At 39.5% G+C, this 18,170-nt stretch overlaps 1 protein-coding gene across 1 annotated transcript; it reads left to right on the forward strand.

The window, feature by feature from the left end:
* Window positions 1-532: 532 nt before the first annotated feature.
* CFAP206 (cilia and flagella associated protein 206) lies at window positions 533-16,290 on the forward strand. Its single transcript, XM_010222648.2, has 12 exons — window positions 533-640; window positions 2,481-2,564; window positions 2,897-2,987; window positions 3,592-3,780; window positions 4,035-4,193; window positions 6,215-6,423; window positions 7,290-7,409; window positions 9,716-9,914; window positions 10,675-10,812; window positions 11,575-11,771; window positions 12,789-12,932; window positions 16,040-16,290. The coding sequence occupies exons 1-12, from the start codon at window positions 533-535 to the stop codon at window positions 16,268-16,270; spliced, it is 1,869 nt and encodes a 622-aa protein (XP_010220950.2). The 3' UTR covers window positions 16,271-16,290.
* The last annotated feature ends 1,880 nt before the right edge of the window (window positions 16,291-18,170 follow it).

Consider the following 18,170-nt stretch of genomic DNA (forward strand, 5'->3'; position numbering starts at 1 on the left):
TTCAGCTATCTCCAGAGGTTCATTTCAATCCAAAATAAACAGTGATTTCGTGGTTCTGGTCCATGCCCGTGTTGTGTCCAGCAGGTGTCTGTGGGAATGAAAGCCTCATGTTGGCTTTCAGGTATGTTTGGAAATAGCAGTTTGTTCCTACAGAGCTGCCTGACTTTGCTATTCACCTCTTGTCAGTAGCTGAATTAATCACTTCATAATAAATAATCCATCTCTCAAACAAAGACTACCTAGACTGATATTCTTCTAATCTGCTTTCATTTTTCTTCCTGTTGACCTTGTTTTGCATTAAGTTCTATTACTACCAAATACTCATGTCGACTGTTGTCCATCCTGCCATAAATCATCTCTGCCACCGCTAGGCAAGTGGTTTGTAGAAATGTGAAAGCCTGAGAGGCTTTGCAGAAAATACGTACTGCTGCTGCTGACAGCAAATAGTACACTGGGGAAAAGAAACACTGAAAGACAAATCTGAAATACATGATGGTGAATCTCAAGCCTGTCATTGTCTTGCTTATTCAGGATGTCTTCCTACCAAACTGAAAATGTCATAAGGAAAATCATTCGTGAAATAGGACAAGAATGTGCCAGCAAAGGACAAACTGTTTCTGAAACCTTGGTAGCTTTCATGGTAAGATTAAATATTTCATTTTTTTTTATTCATTTACTTATTTTTTTTCTAATGCTCAAATTCTCTTATGGTCAATAAGATATTAACAAATATGTATATTTTAATAAGAGAGCCTGTGGATCAGAATTTTCAAACCTGGGAGCTTTTGGTTTGGCATCCAAACCTGTCTCTAAGACCTTCATGGTGTAAAGACTAATTTTACACAGTGTGAATAGTTCCCCTGCAGTCACTAGTCAGAGTGAATGATGTTAAGCAAAGACATAAATCATTCTTTTGGTGTTAAAAATAATAAACTTCAAATGTCAGTCTCGTGTCACGGTGCCACAGTTGGATTGGCTGCAGCTGAGGCTTTTGAGAGCAACTTGAACTTCGAAATAATCTCTGTTTCTGATGGCACAGGTTGAGAAGTTTTAAAGGGACATTCATTGATATTCAATATGGGGCCTTAAAAACCTAAGGAAATACCTTATCCCTCTGAATTGCTGAATGGGACTATAAGACACTGGAAAGACTGTGGGTCTTGAGCCCTCAGAATTGCTTAAACCCTGAGAGTTGTCTTCTCTCATTTTTCTTCTATAGGCTGATAAACCTTTTTTTTTTTCTTTATTTAGAAAAGAAGGCAATCTCAGTGTTGTCGTTGATAGGCAACTGTATGTGTGCTAAAAAATTCTGCACTTGGCATCTGTACAGCAAAGCATTGCAGCATTGCAACAAAGTACAGTAGCATTGCAGAATATAACCTAAATACATCTGCAAAACTTGGTGTGTAGGAGGGTGACACTTCTTTTTTGGGATGTCATGAATGGAATTGATAAGCTTCTGGTAATATTTTATAGGAGTGTAAATGTTGCATAGCAGTGTTGTTAGTCTGTCTTTTATGTTTTCTTCCTAGATGAAGATGACACTGTGGTTTAAAAAAAAAATACCCTAGGCTCAAAAGTAGTATCAGTTAAGTACAAAAAGTCTTATGAATGAAAACTTCCTCACATGGCTGGCAAAATACTCCGAAGTATGCAAATATTTCTTTGTATGCAAAAATACTATGAATTTTTTACCCAAATAGTGGCTGTTTTTATTTATTATTATTATTATTAATATGTGCGTAACAGTGGTGCAAACAACATCAACCTAGAAGTGTGTGAACAAACCTGAATTTTTTTTATAATTTTTTTCCAGGAAAATATTTTTTCTAAGTAACTTTTAAAGGAGCTGTATTGAAATATTTTTCTGCAGTATTTGGGGCCCAAGTTAGATTTTTTTTTCCCACTTATGTCAGAGAACTGAAATTGAAACTGGCAGCGCATGAAATGCAGTAACTTTGTTTCATCATCAAAGATTGCCACGGAAAAAAGAATAGTAAAGATAATATTTGCTTTCAAAAATTTAATCAAGTAATTATTTGCACAGATGAATAACCTAAAGTAAGGTACTAATCTTCCAGATGGAAAAAATGTGACTTTACACTCTCTCTCTTAAACCGTAGCTCTGTCACAGTTACTTTTGTTCAATAAATGTATAAAGTTCGTATTCATTGCACTCTCCAGCTGTTGGACCCAATCATTGTAAACTGTTGTTCCTACAAACCTATTCACTCTGTCAGAAAACCTCATGAATATGTGTCACCCTGGCTTGCAATAAAAAAGAAGGATTACAGGATAGGAGCTGTTTATAATTCACAAGGGTAACAAAAGTAAAGATGGCAAGAATTAGTTTTAATTGTTTCTTTTTTAAGCTAAAGAAATATTGTCTGCATCTGAGAATTTTTAGGAAGAAAAAAAGGTTAGTCCCATACAGTGTATGTTGAGATATAAACTAATAGCTTTCTTTTGGCAATCTCTAGGTGAAAGCTGTTGTTCTAGATCCAAAAAATGACTTCAATGTGGATCGAATTCTTACAAAACCCGATGTGCAAAATCTCATCCAGGTAATTCTGACGTGATGTTGAATTATCTGTCAGTACTTAGCTAAGACTATAGCATTATTTGCTACCTATTCCTGAGCCTAGAATAACATTTGTGATATGCACATTTTTCAAGTCCCTGAAGATACCGTATTCTCATGGTTCTGTCGCTAAAGACTGGAGTGACTGTTCCTTCCTGGTGGTAACGCTTTACCCTTTGTAATATTCCCTGCATGGTGGGAGGATGGACAGAAGGGGGCTCTCTTACTGCTGTGAAACCTGGGTCACGGTTATTGACAGGTCAGAAGTTTCTCCAGTGATTTAAAATAATTCATTTATTCTGCCTCTCTTCTTAGCTCTGTGTTACTAGACTGCTTGACACAACAAACCCATCCCTGGACACGATTAAGATGCAAGTGTACTTTTATATGAATTATGCAAAACGAGGTAATTTCAATACAAATATATTATTTAGCAGAATAAACTGATTCTGAGCTCAGCATTTAATATCTTTCTGCAGGGAGAATAATGACTCCTGTTAAATAACTGCTGGCGGTAAAGCAAATATAAATCCCTGGCTAGGGATTCAAAGATTTTAGTATTAATCACATTACATATTGTCAAAGCCAAGTATGGTGGTTTGGCCTGGCCAATGGTAACCTCACACAGGCTCAAAACAGTGAAGTGGACTGAGTTCAGGAAGCTCAGTAACAATCTGAGGCTCCGGGCAATGTTCAGGTTTAACTTCAGGGTGTGGGGCATACTCTGTATCTGTTAGGTCCTGCTGTAGTCAGTGGAGTCCAGAGAGTCAGAGCTGATGGCTAAGTAGTTCTCTGGGCTCTACTGACTGCTGTTAATTTTGCCAGTTATGCTCATTGTAAACTCTACTGCTGTAAATTATGATGGCCTGGTTCCTTGGACATCTAGTTCACATATCTGTGTTTCAGAAACCTTGAGCAGGCTGTCTGACTCTGGAGATGCATTTTTCCCTTTGTGCGCCCCAAATTGCAGTGAATTTAAGTAGCCCTTTCTCATGGTTCTTCTTTCCTAGCTGAATTCCTCAGTGAGCAGCATCGTATTCTGGAGGGAAGGCTGGCCCCTCTGGTCAGAGAGATCACAGATAGCCGTCCTCGTGTGAAAGAAGAAATGGAGAGTGTGTATCGAGGCATCGTCAGCTACGTGCTGCTGCGCTCTGGCCTTGGCTCCCCCACGGATATTGAAGTTGTCAGGGAGGTAGCAGGTCAGTAAACTTGCAGTAGTGAACTTTCTTACTGAAAAAAGAAAATTTTGCCTTCTCTTTGCTGATCTTTAGGTATAGATGTGGTGAACTGTGGTAAATGGTGAGTATCCAGACTGCCACTGCCCAGCCTTGAAGTCAAAATCTACCATAGACTTTCCACAGTTGTTCAGGAGAGGGTATTTTTGTGTGTTTAATGATTTTCTTATTTGTTCCCTCAAACCGAATTTCTTCCTCACTTTCTATAATCCTCCTAGCTGCCTTGCAGAGCGTATTCCCTCAGACTGAGATGGCTGCTTTCACCTCACTCAGTAAAAAGAACAAAGAGCAGCAGCTGAAAACTCTCACCAAGCTTGTCACAGGAATTCGGTTGTTCAACAAGGACCGTGGGAAGGGAGGAAGCAGCATTGATGACTGTAAGTCAAAGACTGCAGCGGTATTTTGGTTATGAATTCCCAATCATTTTGTCCTGGCCTTCTTTGCTAGTGTAGTTCCAATGATACCTGCTTTGAACCTGGAGGTACTTCTGTACATGTTTTTTATTTGAATATAGGGTGCCAGGTAGACAGCTGTTTAACTAAGAGCCCTTTGCAGGCCATGTGGAAGGGTTGTCTGTGTTAACTTCATGCATTACTTTACCTCGTGACTTGGCCCCTGATCCTGTGGGGATCATTCACTAAGTGAATGAAATGTGTAATGATTGCTTAAAAACAGTTACTTAAAATCTCAAAAGGACACTGTCAGTCCAGCTGAAATTTTCTGTTGAGTATATGTAACAAAAAGTGATAAAAGTTGATGGGGTATTACCTGTATTCTGATAATTTAGAGAAACTTCATACAGTTCTTATCATGTTATAAAATTTTTTGAATCCAGTTTTGTTTGTTTAATAATAAAGCTAATGGTTATCCTGAAGTTTTGCAAAAACCTTGTTCAGATTAGGGCAAAACTTTCCTGTTTCTCATATTTTTAAAGTTTTTTTTTTTTCTCTCTCCCCCAAAAGTCAACATTAGTTCTGATAATTCACAAGTAATAATCAAATAAATGGCTATTCAGTAGAAATGGTTTTGAGAATATTTCTCAAGTCTTATGCCAAGGGTTCTTATATTTCCAGTTTTATATTTCTGTTTTTGTAACACATGCTTTCCCACAAATGCCACCTTTCTGTGTTGTGGTTGGCTCTGCTCTAGGCTCACAGGGACTTGGGTTACAGTGTGCCCAGATACTCAGCTATTGTGGTTATGAAACAGGTGTGATGTACAACACATTGTGGCCTTTGTCACTGTAGTATCTGTGTTCGGTGGCCTTTTCAAGTAGGTAATATGTTTGTTAGTCCTATTGCACTTTGGTAGCTTACTGTCTCTTGTATTGGGTTGTTTATGCATCACTTTTGAATCAGTGGGTAAAAATACAGCATGAATGTTCTTAAAACGGAAATCAAAATACTTGATTTTATGCCACAGTTCAGGGTGTTTTAGCAGAAATCTTTCTGGGGCAGGGATCTTCACTGGCTTTTTACCCTACTTCTAAAAAGAGTAAATCAGCTGAGGTTTCTATTGCTGTGGTTAGACCACTTCAGATACCTGAGCAAATTTGCTTCTCAGTTTTGTTAGATCTAGCCTATCTGTGCCCACAGGGTTTTGATTAGATATACCAGAGCTCTAGTTACGTGGCTGCTGCTTGTATTAAAAACTAAATCTGAAGAGGAATAAAACAACAAATGTCTGCAATGTGCAATTCAGGAAAGTGCCTGGACCTCCTTGTATCATTCCATTGCTCAAACATGTGCTTGCGTATCAAAACATGGGGTGTAATGGATGTCCTCTGTTGATAATGCATTTTTTTAAAAAATAAATTATTTAGTGAATGTTTCATATCAGCAAAGTATTTTGAGGTTGACCTGTGCCAGTTTGGAGAATCTGTGGTTTTGTTTATTTTTATTTTTTTTAAAGTACCAATATTTAATTTTAGTAACTACATAGATAATTTTTTTTGCATAGTACCTTTTTTCAATGTATAACAGCAATCTGCCTCAGACTATTGTTAGATATCTAAGTATTCAGGAAATGTGTGGCCTGTTATAGTTTTCTCACATGTAAAATATGACAAACAGAGAATTGAGAATTATGGAAATTATTTAAAGCCTCTCAGGAAACCCATGCCAGTGTTAGCAACTGAACTGCATCTATTATAAAGCTAATTTCCTCACAGTCCTTGACTGTAATGTTTGTGCACCTGCAATTATGATTCTTTGAAACCACTTGGCTAGTGAGATACCTCACTGGATGTGGTACGCAAGCATTTGGACATGCATGAATATCAGGATAAAAAGTAGAAATCGAAGCTTTGCTGTGAGACTGTATTGCTCATAAAACTGTATTGTAATCATTTTCAAGTCATTCTTTTTGTGTGTATTTCATATTTATGCTCTTCAAACAGTGCCAGCCATTCTGAATGAAGCTATTCCGTCAGCTACGCGGGCCCTTGATGAGGCCCTGAGCACCTGCCATGCTCTGGCCCCCTGCTACACAGCTCTCCTGGAATCCATGAGTGAAGATCGCCACAGGCACGTGCAGCTCAGCTCGCTAAAGTTAAAAGAAGCACTGTTCAACGTGAGACAATATGAAGCCTTCCTTTGCGTCCTCATGGTGAGATATCGTCACGTTGCAGCCTGTTTTTATTGCACATGGGATATATTCAAGCTACCTGCTTGTACAGGATGGAAAAATGAGGGGCCTGATTCAGAAGCCATTGAAATCAAATTTATCTCAGTACAAGAGAATTTACGTAATCTGTCATGCAAACCTCGTAACCAGCTTGCTGGTTTGGTTACTGTATGGTGAAAGACAAAGCAGACCTTTTTGAGCCTTCTGTTTCGTTTTTAGAGTCCTTTCCTTTTTTTTTTTTTTTTCCTAATTTAACCTTATTAGTAAAGAATTTAAAAAGTAGAATTCTCTTTTTTTCTTGTTTGTGTACTGATACTTAGTCTGCTTGAACACTGTGTGATGACTGGAGAGTAATATTGAATTCTGTTGTAAAATATCTTGCAATAAAAGCCAGATTACCTGAAATAAGGTAATTGATCAGTTTCAGATTTGATCCATACTGAGTGATCAGAAGTCTTCTAAGAATGCCACTTAAATTCTGGAAACTTATATTTTCTTTATAAAGACTTTTTTTTGAGAAACTGTAGGCTCTTTATTACTTCTGTGTTTGTCATAAAGCTGTGAAGAATATTTCTTTTTTTTTCCATTCTCTTTTTTCCATTCTCTTTACTGTAAAAGTGTAATGATTTTATATAAGAAAAAAAAAGCAAAACTATATACGTTTGAGAGAAGTGCCTAGTTTTACACCCAAGTACTTGAGGAATAGTGTATTTCATTCAGGGTGCATTTCAGTTTTTAAAAAATAGATGTTTGGAAATAGTTAAATGAGGAGATCTTATTTTTTTGACTGTCATATGCTTATTTTTTTGGCTGTCATAGTTCTTACCCAAAACATGTTTTCTTTCCAGTCTGAAGTAATTACAAGTGCTAGAGAAGTTGAAATGACAAATAAGCAGTTTGCAGCAACAATGGAGCAGTTAAAAAACACAGTTCAGAATAAGGTTTCTGTGGGTACAACAGAAGTTTTTGTAAGTATTTTGAGTGGAAGACCTATTTCTTCTTAATTATAAAAGATTAGAAAACTATTATAAAATACTTTATCAGAATATTTTTGCATAGTTGATGTGAAGAAAAAGGCTGCAGTATTTTTTACCTATTATAACAGTAATTTCAAGTGATTTTTGAAGGGGCAGCTAAAATAAAGATTGCATCTCTAGACAGAAGAAAAGCAAGGGGCAGAAAAGGGAAGAAGGAATTAACTAGTATTTTATTGTGTCTTGAATCATTTGTCAGTAATGTAGATTGTCATATTTTCTTGTTTTGTATAAATACTTCTGTTTCTTGCAGAAATGGCAGTAGCAATAACAGATAACAGCACATGATTCTTTTGAAGTCCTTTCAGGTAGCAGTACTCTGTAATTGCAGGATGACTCCTGGATAACTTTTTTTTTTTTTTTTGAAAGAATGTAGGTTTCTAGCAAGGTTTTTAGTCTCTCTGGTCCTCTAAATTGCTCTGGACCTGTTGGCCAAGCTTCAGCCAGATTTTTCGAGATCTTAAAATAATTCATTTTCTTCAAGTTTTGTGAAGATAAGCAATCGTGCCATTAGAACCCTCCTAAGCTGAAGTCTGCAGTGGCGCTGCCGCAGTTACCGTGTCCAGCAGCCTCTCCTTCCAGCCGGGCGGTCTGTGTGCGCTGCCTGGCCAGCAAGCAGGCAGGGAGCCCTGCCCTAGCCTAACTCTGTGCTCAGCTGGGATAAATAAATAGAATATAACATAGAGTAGGGGGAAGGAGATCATCCCCCACTACCTACTCAGAGATTTTTTTTTTTTAATGTTTTATGTTTTCCTTAAAGGCGTTTGTGCTGCAAATTTATGAGTGACATTTTGACTGAGATACCTCTTGGGCATAGCCTGATGCTCTTGTTTATAGATGCTTGTGTTTTTATAAGCCAGACCTCCTCCTTTTGGAGAATGTTTTCCCTTTGTCCAGCTGCTCGAAGCAGTTCTTTCTCTTTTTCTCCATCTTTATGGGGCTTAAGTGCCAGGGATGCACTGTAAAATAGTCATAATGGCAGAGGAGGGAGGAGATGGAAGAGGTGAATGGGCTTCTCTCCAGGGTAGGTCAGAGAAGGAAGCTAGGTCTGTGTTTTTCAGCTTGCTCTGGAAAAGTCCGTCTCTTCCTCTATGCGATACAAGGCTGTGACTGACCTGAATTTAACCTTTTTGAATATTTATCACCCTTTTCCGTAGAATCTATTTGCACTTCTCTGCTTCCTTCCTAGATTTTCTTCTCTCTTCATGCTGTTTTGCTGGTTTTTCTTCTTTGCTGCTTCATTATTTCGAGAATATATCAGGTTATTTAATTTCAGGTCTTTTGCAGGAAGAGATTTTGCTGTGACAGAATACATATTAGTTCTTGTTGTACTCAAGTAGTTTCTGAGTAGCTACATCATGCAGGAATGTGGAGAAGCAGGACATTCTACAATGAAAAAAATGTAGGATAAGGTCTCTACTTAGAGTAAACATTTGTTACAGGAAACACAACAGATTTTTTTCATAGTGTATTTATCTTGTTAATTCTAACAAGCATATTTTTGATCTTGTTTCTTTTCCTTTAATTCCTTTAATTTCCTTTTTTTTTGGTAACCCTAATGTTAGGTTAGTGATGCTGATGCATTCCAGGGCTAATCATTGTCAACATGTGTTTCAAGGTCACTGGATCTCTACTAAATGTGCCATGAGTCTAGAAGTCACAGGGCACATTTTCTGTCACTAACCCAGAAATCAGCCTTCACCTTGGAGGTCAGGAGCTGCTGTGGGCACATCCCGTCAGCAGCTGTTGGGAATGGCACTTCCAGTTCACCTTGGACGCTGTGCCCTCCCAAGCTCGCACTCCATTCCTGCGGCATGTGTCATGTCTTGGGAGTTGTGATTCTAGGTCACTTTTGAAGCAAGGGAAATGAGACAGTCTGATATTTTTTACATATAGATGTGTTCTTACTTCACTTGGTAGCTAAACAGTTGCATTTTTTTTTTCTGGCTCTCTGCCCCGTCTTATTCTTTATGCCTTATTTTCATTTTTAAAACTATATTGGCAATGAAGCTCTCAAGTCAAAGTATAGTGTCAGGGTAACCTATTTTTGGAAAGACTTTGGACTTGAATGAAAAATCATTATTTCTCTGAGGCTTGGACATACATAACTTCCATTTTTAGATGCTGAAGGCCTTTTAGATAACCTTCTTCATTCATAGCTGAGACTGTTGAGAACAACATTTGGGTTATGTTACAGGCATAAGCAATTGTGGATTCAGATAATTTTCTTTATTTTCTAGCCTCTCTTCATTGCACTTTCAAACCTATGGACCAGCTTTCAGGATGAGATACTGCTGCTAAGTTTGCTCACAAATATGGCTAGTAACCTGCAACAGTTCTTGAAAATCCAGTCAGAGCTTTTCCCTGAGGAGGTGCTAACATCTCTTCTGGAAGGAGTGACTGTGAAAAGTGATGAGGAAAGGATAAGAGAAACCATGGGTACTAAAAATTACTGCTTTTTTCTTCTTTTTTTTCAGTCCTTGCAAGATGTTGTAATTTAAATTCTATTTGAAAGTGCTACACATTTAATAACTGGAGTTCACATATAGTTTAATAAAATGAAGTCCTAGTAACACATGGGTTTAATGTTTTTATCTATCTGGTGTAGTTCAAGCTTTTATTTTATATGTAATATGTATAAAATACACTTTAGTTGTGTATATATGTAGTATATAGATATCTCCTTACTAAGTAGAAACATACTTTATAAAAATGGCAGAATGAACAGAAAGAAGAATATTTCTAAAATTTAAGTTTCTTCACATTTTATTATGTCTTTTTATAACTTCTGGAACTTCTGTGATTCTGAAATTAGAGGGGTAAAGGGGAATGGGAATAGAAAGCTAATTTAATGGGACTTTTGTTACTAGAAATATTTCTCTGTAAGATGATATCCCAAATAACCAAGTTAGACTCTGAGATATTTGTAATGTGTGAGTGCATGAAAACTAAGTAGAATTACACTATCTTCTTGTATAATCCTGTTTCCAAAGTAAATTGATACTAAGATCCTGAAATGAAGTGAAACTTTTTCATTTCATTTAAGGCAGGGTCAAGGTTTGGGGTTTTGGCATCTTAGCACTTCCTAGGCCATCCTAGGAAGATAATGTCAGTCCAGTCATCCTATAGCATAGTTGTATTTTAGCATGAGATTATTTTTTTTTACTGTCATCCTTCCATTGTTAACCTTTATTTGCAGAAACCAGAGTAAATGTTTCTGATTTCAAGAACCGAGAATGGCTTTTTCCAGAGACCACCACTAATTTTGATCAGTTGCTCATCCAGTTCCATGGTTTCTGTGCACATGCAATTGGTGAGAAAGGCCTCATCCTGCCAGGTAGGCTTTGTAATTAGACCTTTTTCTTCCTGTGTAAGTACACAAGGACCAGTCAAAACGTAAAGCAGTGATCTGAATGCTTCCCTCTTTGCACCCTCTGTTACTAATATTAACCCTCTGTCCTAATACTGACATGCCTTTTGCTTTTCTCATTGCCACTGGATGCTGCAATTTAGCATTTCCAAGGCACTGTCTGTGATGTTGCTACGTCTTCCCACGGCCGTAATATCCGAAGCAGAGCTTAGCAGTGTCCCTGAGCTTGCGCTGTTTTCCTATATGTGTTACTTGGCCTTTATTGACATTGAAATTTCCTGTTACTTTATTGTTGGACTTCTCAATTGCTTAATCTCCTTCTTCAGATAATTTCAGCATTACGCCCCTTGGTGAGAATGGGCAGCTGAGCTGCAAGCAAATATTTGTTGAAGATTGTAGGGCAAACATTTGTGGGTATGGGCAGCGTAGAGAGGAGGAAGTGCATGTTTACTTATGTCCCTGCTATAGGAGTTGTATCTATTGTTGTTTCAGGCATGGAGCCTCACCTAGGCTCAGGCGTGCTGCATGTGAACTTACAAAAGCAGTTGTGCTGGCCTGTAGAAACATATGGATCTGTACTTAAAAGCTTCCATTCAGGGATTGATTCTGATTTATTCTGACGGAAAAAGGGGAAAAAATGACTCAAGGGAAACATGAAATCATAATTACAAGTGCTGCTTCTATTGCATATTATACTGGTTCATTGTGTTGCTATTATTCTTTCTTTAGGAAACCCTGCTATTGGAATTTTGAAGCACAAAGACGGATATTACGCCTTCAGTTCCAAAGAAGCTGCATATGCTTTTGCTCAAGATCCCGATAAATCCATTCAGCTGAATACAGAAAAAGCAAAGCAACACGCAGAGCTAATTCAGCTGCTTGAGCTTCACCACCAGCTTGAATACCTGGCTCCATGTGGTGCACAGGTACACATTCCCTCTTGCTGGGTCACTCCTCTGCCTGCCCTTTCTAGGACATGAAGGGAACACTCGATGCCCATCTTCAGAAAGTACAGTCCCCTGCTTATTGTACAGGGTGTCTGAAGAGCCATCTCTCGAGGTCCTTAGGGTATAGATAAGGACCGCCACCTCCTAATGCAGTTTGCGTGTTACCTCTGCCTGAAGAACTGCGGCAATGATGAAAGCTTTTGTCCTTAGCCTAGGAGCAGTCTGTGGCTGATGTCGTGATGCTGCCTGTCCTCTTCTTGCAAAAGCAGTTTGCAGAAGCTACAGAAGCCGAGACGGGCAGCAGCACAGGGCCTGGAGCTCCTGCTTGTGAGTCGGGCAGCGCGTGTGGGCGCAGTCTTGGTGGGGTCTGGGCACAGCAGTTCCAGAGCAGATAACGTTGTCAGAGAGGGTGCGTTGTTAATGAATGCGACGGTGCTTGCCTGTGAAATCCACAGCCTTGACGGGGATGCACAGGCTTTTTCTGATGCATTGAGATTTCTAGCTACATAGTGATGCAAGGAATGCGGCCTTGATGTTGTCCTTGGTGAGAAAGATATGGCTGATATCCCAGCCCTGGTGGAGATGTACGCTGTTCTTCTAATTGAGATTTGTGATCTCGAGCCCATTGTTGGAAATAAACTGAGATGGTTGCCTCATAAAACACATGTGCTGGTGGGGGGGTCCCTTTTCATCAAAATGCAATGATTAAGCACTCATCCAGGAGGTGAGAGGCTGAGGTTCAGCTCTGGCCTGTGTGTAAAACCCTTTCTGCACATTACTGTATCAAATACTTTCTTTTTTTCTTTCTACTTTTTTTCTGGAGACTGTACAGGGCAGACAAAAGCACTGCTGACTCTAAAAATTATTATTCACTTGCTATTTTCAGACTTGTTGCTCTCTTGCTTGCTTTTAAAAAGCGTCTTGTCAATACGACATTTTACTGAAACGTCTGAATTCAAATATAAGTTTTTTTTTTTTTTTTTTTTTTAAATCCAGGTCAGAGACGGTGATGAATATTTGATGAAACCAATCACAAAACGTGACAGTAGCACTCAAACTGATACTCATATCTTGCCCCCAACTATTGTGACATCCTACAAGTGGAATGAATGGGAACTGAGAAGAAAAGCTATAAAACTGGTTTGTACTGGTATTACCAGTTTCATGTGTGGGATACCAAAGTTCAGGTTAAAATATTGTAAAGTGTTTTTCCTTTTAACATAAATACAGCTAAATGTATCCAAAGATAAACACTCCTGTTAAATGGTCCAGGTTTTTTCTGGAGTGTGTGGGTTTTTGTGGGTTCTTTGTTTTTTGTTGGGGGGAGGGAGGAGGGTATTTTTAAATTCTCTTTTCCAGACTTTCCTTCTCATTCCTCTGCTTTTTTTCTCCGTGTTTTGTTCTCCAAACAGCTTTTTGAGCCATTCTTCTGATGCTGCATATGGATTCTAAATTATTTAGTTGTCATGATGAATTTCTTGATTAGCAGTGAATTTTAAGGCTCTTTCTCTGTCGTGAAATAATGTTAGCAGTTGAAAAGGACCACTACGTACTTCTGTTGTAGAGAAATGTTGTGGCCTTGGGTCAGGCAAAATTTCACTGCACATTAAGTGATTTATATTAATATTGTATGGTTTTATTAAGTGGCAGATAGAATGGTTAGTAATGATTATGTTTGACCCCACGGAAAGCATTCGCTAAGCTAAATTATTCATGAAGACACCAATAATGAGCCTTTTTTTTTTTTTGCATAATGAAATATTTTTCATACTATCCAAATTCCTCTTGTTTCTAGCCAGGAGAGGTAGGAGAGCAAGAAGGCTTACCATGCAGCACAGCACCTGAAGGAAACGTTTGTTACACAGGGTGAAAGTCTGGTAGTTTGGAAGCCACAGTTTGTCTCTGTGTCACATGTACAGAAGCTCTGAAAGTAACGGTGTCTTTTTACAAAGCTCCTCTGTAGGGCCTGGCAGTGCAAGCAGTTGTTGAGGTAGACCACTTGGTTTTCACCGTTCGATTAAAGTGGGCTCGATACTGCAGGCAACAGCTACAGCCAGCCCTAATAAAGGGAACTCCTAGTAGTTACCAGTAAGAGCTGAGCCCAGACTAACGCTCTTTTGGGAACATTTTGGGACATTTTGGGGAACGATGCAGTTTGGAGCCTTCTGGTTTGCGGTGCAGCCTCTTTACTTTCTGCTGTTGTTTTTGCTGTTTGGCTATGATCTCTCCAAGGTTGTATAAGGAAAACAAAACTTTGGAGTGAGAGTTTTTGACAGTGTTAACTTGTTCACAAGAGCTTTTAGTAAAAGCTTTGTAGTTCATTAGTTTGAAATGTTTAGAGGTGTGTTATTATCAGCTGAGAGATGCTCCATCTGAGACATCATTCCAGGCTCCAGGCAGAATTATCTGTTGATGCTGACTGTGCCAAACAATACAAAGCAATACAATCTTTAAAATTGAAATGCTGAACCAGTAGGTTACCAACTCATCTGTAAATCGGGGGGCTGTTGGGGAGGAAAGGGTGCATTTGTGAATTTCGTTTAGGATAAGCTCAGATGCTCGTGTGTTTGTTTGTTTACTTGTTTTTTCTCTCTTGATCATAGTGCACCAGAAAACTTGCAGTAATATGAGGCATTAAGAGTATGATTTTGTTGTAACATTTATTTGGTGTTAGAAGGTAAAAATGACGATTTACACCTGTGTCTCTGCAGGCATACAGTATTGCTTGCAGAGGTGCTCATTCGGTTCTTGAGAGGGATGAGCTTAATAGAGACAGTATTTCAGGTGCAGTCTTGCTTTAATTGTCAGTAAATAGCTTCCTCTGATTTAAAACAAACAAACAAACAAAAAACTCTCTTTATATGCCATCCCTTTTGTAAATCCATTTTTATTTTTCCTGCTCTGTTTTTCTTGATGACACTGTGTATAAAATACAGCTGCAGATGAAGAACCAAAATACGTCTACACACAGGGGTTTTGGTTTCCATTACAGTCAGTGGAGTGCTGGTTGGTGGAGTCTGGAGAGTATTTTGGTGTTGCAGTTCAAATGGCTGCAGCGACCTGGTTCAGGGACGGCACGGCGAGCACCCCCAAACCACTCAGGCCATCAGCTAGTTGACAGCAATGTGGTGGACGGCAAATGGCCTTTATTGATGGGAAACAAGGTGTTATATATCTAGGTTTACAACGTCACATCCGTCTGCTTACACCATAGACTAAACACTATTGGCTATTAGGGGCCCTATCTTTCCGTACAGCACGATATCTTCCGGCCGCCGTTCCCTAACTATCTGCAACATTTTGGTCAATTCTGATAGGAACATGTGAATTTGGCCAATTTAACCCCTCTCCCACCTCCACTGACTGGGCTGGGCTCTAGGGACTTTCCCCCTGCCTTGTGAGGGCACGAAGGTGGGACTGTATTTTGTCTATTCCAGTGCAAATATTATGCTGTATGTTTTATATTATTTTGCATCATTGCTGACATGAGATGCTCAGTGGAAGAAGGAACATATATTTAGTGTTTCAGTGCTGACTTTGTAATATTAACTCTTCATAAGAGGTGTTTTTATAGGCATATCTACATCAGCTGCTCTGATTAAACAGGGCTTTTTACTTGCAGTCATGAATTTGCTTTACGTTTTACTCCCTGCCAAGGAGATAATGAGCAGTGATTGAAAGGGAAGCGTTTTTCCCTTTCATGTGATGTGTTGTGACACAGTCCCTCAGATCATTTGGCAGAGACCAGCCCAGGGCTTAATCTTGAACCGTAGTTAGTCTCACTATTTGGGATCTTCAAGCTTGTCTTAGGTTGTAAGTGCCCAGGGAGATTTATCTGCCTGCTGTCACATTCAGGCTGCTTCCAGGTTGATCCACATGAATCGGAAGCACTAGAAGAACCTAACATGAGAACAGAACATTTTATTCTTACAAAGTCTTCAGCACTATAAATAAATAAATAAATAAAACAGTCACCACAGAAAAACACAGAAGCAGTAGGAAACTTAAAAATAAACATAAAAATGCTATAATAGCTATATATGCTGCTATTGACAGAGTCTGGTTTCAGGAGTTACTGAATCACAGCTGCAAGGCTGTTCTGGTGCTAGGGCAAGCTGTGCCGCGTTACGGGTTTTGTGAAGCCCATCGATGCAAAACAATAATGTGTAACACTTGAGCACAAAACACCAGCACTAAAATGTTGAAAGAAAAATATGCTTAACCTGACTTTGTGTGTGTGTGTTCAGGCCAATTTGCGCCGCAAGTTAACCCGTGCCATGCAGACTGATCTCAGCCACATGAGGAGAGAGAGCTGTACCCAGGTGTACTTGCCCAAGGACGCTGGCACCCAGACGAAGCGCGAGAGCTCGAGCAACGTGCCCCGACCACGCGTCTTCCTGGAAGGCCTCCGAGGTGGATCCTCTCCTACAACTCACATGGTCCAAGTAGACTTAACAAGAGCGGTAGATGAAACCTAGCTGAAAATGAGAAAGCTAAAGACATAAAATAATTGTGTGTGTAAAATCTCCAGTGTGTTTCCAAATAAAGCACAGCAGATTTCGCTGTGTTTGTTGATGCCAGGAGCAGTAGTAGTGGTTGTCTTATCTGCGAGGGCCTGCTGAATGGCATTAAGTGGATACTAATTCGAAGCTTGAAACGTCTTTAAAAAGCAGTTGAGAATTGAGGCATGTCTGAAGATGCTTGACTTGAACTAACATTTTCATGGGAGATGTGTGTTTTGAGAACTTGTGTACTTAACACAGTGATTGTTTGCTGTAGCACTATCTTGAAGAGCCGCATCTTTGAATGGTATGTAAGAAGTAAAATACCAGACAAAGAGCTGGTAGGAGATCCAAGGCCAATGCTGCAGTTGCTGCAGAGGATAACTCCCACTGACGTGAAGAAAGAATCTCGGGACAGCCGGTCACCCAAACGTCACACCTCCAGTTTCAGAGCAGCAGCATCAAGAAGGTAAAACTAGCAAAAGGAGATGTGGTTTAGCTCCTTGGGCCTGCCCCCTTGTACTGTCGGTCATGCAACACGGGCCTTCCGTGGGGAAATGCTCCTCAGAAGTGCAGGCCAAGGCAGGGCGGCCCAGGGCAGGGAACGATCCTGGTGGCTCTGGCAGTCCCTTAGATACTCGCAGTTTCCCTGTGTATTGGCTGAACAGTGTGCCGGGGAGCCCATGAGGAACAACAGGGCCTACACTTTGAAAAAGCTCTGCTTTACTTGTGTTTAGATAAATAAATAAAAGCAAACCAGGTAAAGCCGTTAGCTTTGTTTTGTTGCAGCAGTGAAATATGCTGCAGGCCTGATGAACTCAGCTGCATCTTGTATTTCTGTCTGTGAAAAGCAACCATTTGAGCTTTAGGATGAAACATCTTTTCTCGAAGTAAGGAGTAATGAAACAGAGAAACTTCTCCCAACAACAAGGTCCAGAATAGAGTTTCTGGAAAATACCGTGGTATGAGTGTGTGGTTGTGCTGGCTGCTTCTTGACTCTCTTCTTGGTCAGGTGCAACACGATGCGTCGCTGTTTCCTGGTCCATTGCTATACAAACTCTGTGGTAATGAAGTGAGAGGATTCAGGCTGCCAGGTGTCTCTTCTGTGGTGTTGTCCAGCATCTTGTACCCTAACCTTCTGGCCCTAAGGCCCTAACCGGCCTGACATTTCAAGATACACAGCTGGAAATAATACAAAGGACATTTAAAAAAAAATAGTACCAGCCAGATATGATGCTCCTTTTTGTTTTCCAGTGATGGCAGTGTTTTTTTCACATCGGAGTCCTTTGTATTTACAGCCAGTTTGGGGGGTTTGGCTTTTTTATTATTATTATTTTTATTATTTTTAGGTTTTGCTGTTCAGGAAGCACAGGTCAGAGGAAGAGACGCATAGGTTGCACTGTAATATTTCATATGAATTTCCTGAACTCGGCCGCATGTATCAGTTCAGTCAGTGACCTGGTGATTTTATGACTTTTCTTCAAAATATCACATCATTTTGATACCCTTTAAGTCACCTCAGTCTCCAAAGCAATGCATCATATATGGCCTCTTTTAATTGAATTGTGTTTAATCCCAGGTTACTGCTCTGTATTGTGAGACTTGCCTGTGATCTGAATGAAGAATCTGCTAGGTGGCATCCCCTACAGAGCAGGGAAATAAAAGAATAAAGGCCAGGAGGAGAAGTAAATATGAAAATTAAAGTGTTTATGTTCCATCTGTACAAGTCAGAAAAAAAAAAAAAAAAAGTTGTAAGAGGCTCATTAATAAGTCTTCTGCCTTAGTCCTATTTCTGGCTTTCCTCTTAAATCGCAAAGAAGATTGCGATTCTTTTGGGAGAAAACATGGAAATGCCCCTACTAAGCATCTCTCAGCA

The sequence above is a fragment of the Tinamus guttatus genome, unplaced genomic scaffold (assembly GCF_059628265.1).
Source record: "Tinamus guttatus ecotype Peru unplaced genomic scaffold, ASM5962826v1 Tinamus_guttatus_pri_ptg000070l, whole genome shotgun sequence".
NCBI classification, from domain to species: Eukaryota; Metazoa; Chordata; class Aves; order Tinamiformes; family Tinamidae; genus Tinamus; species Tinamus guttatus.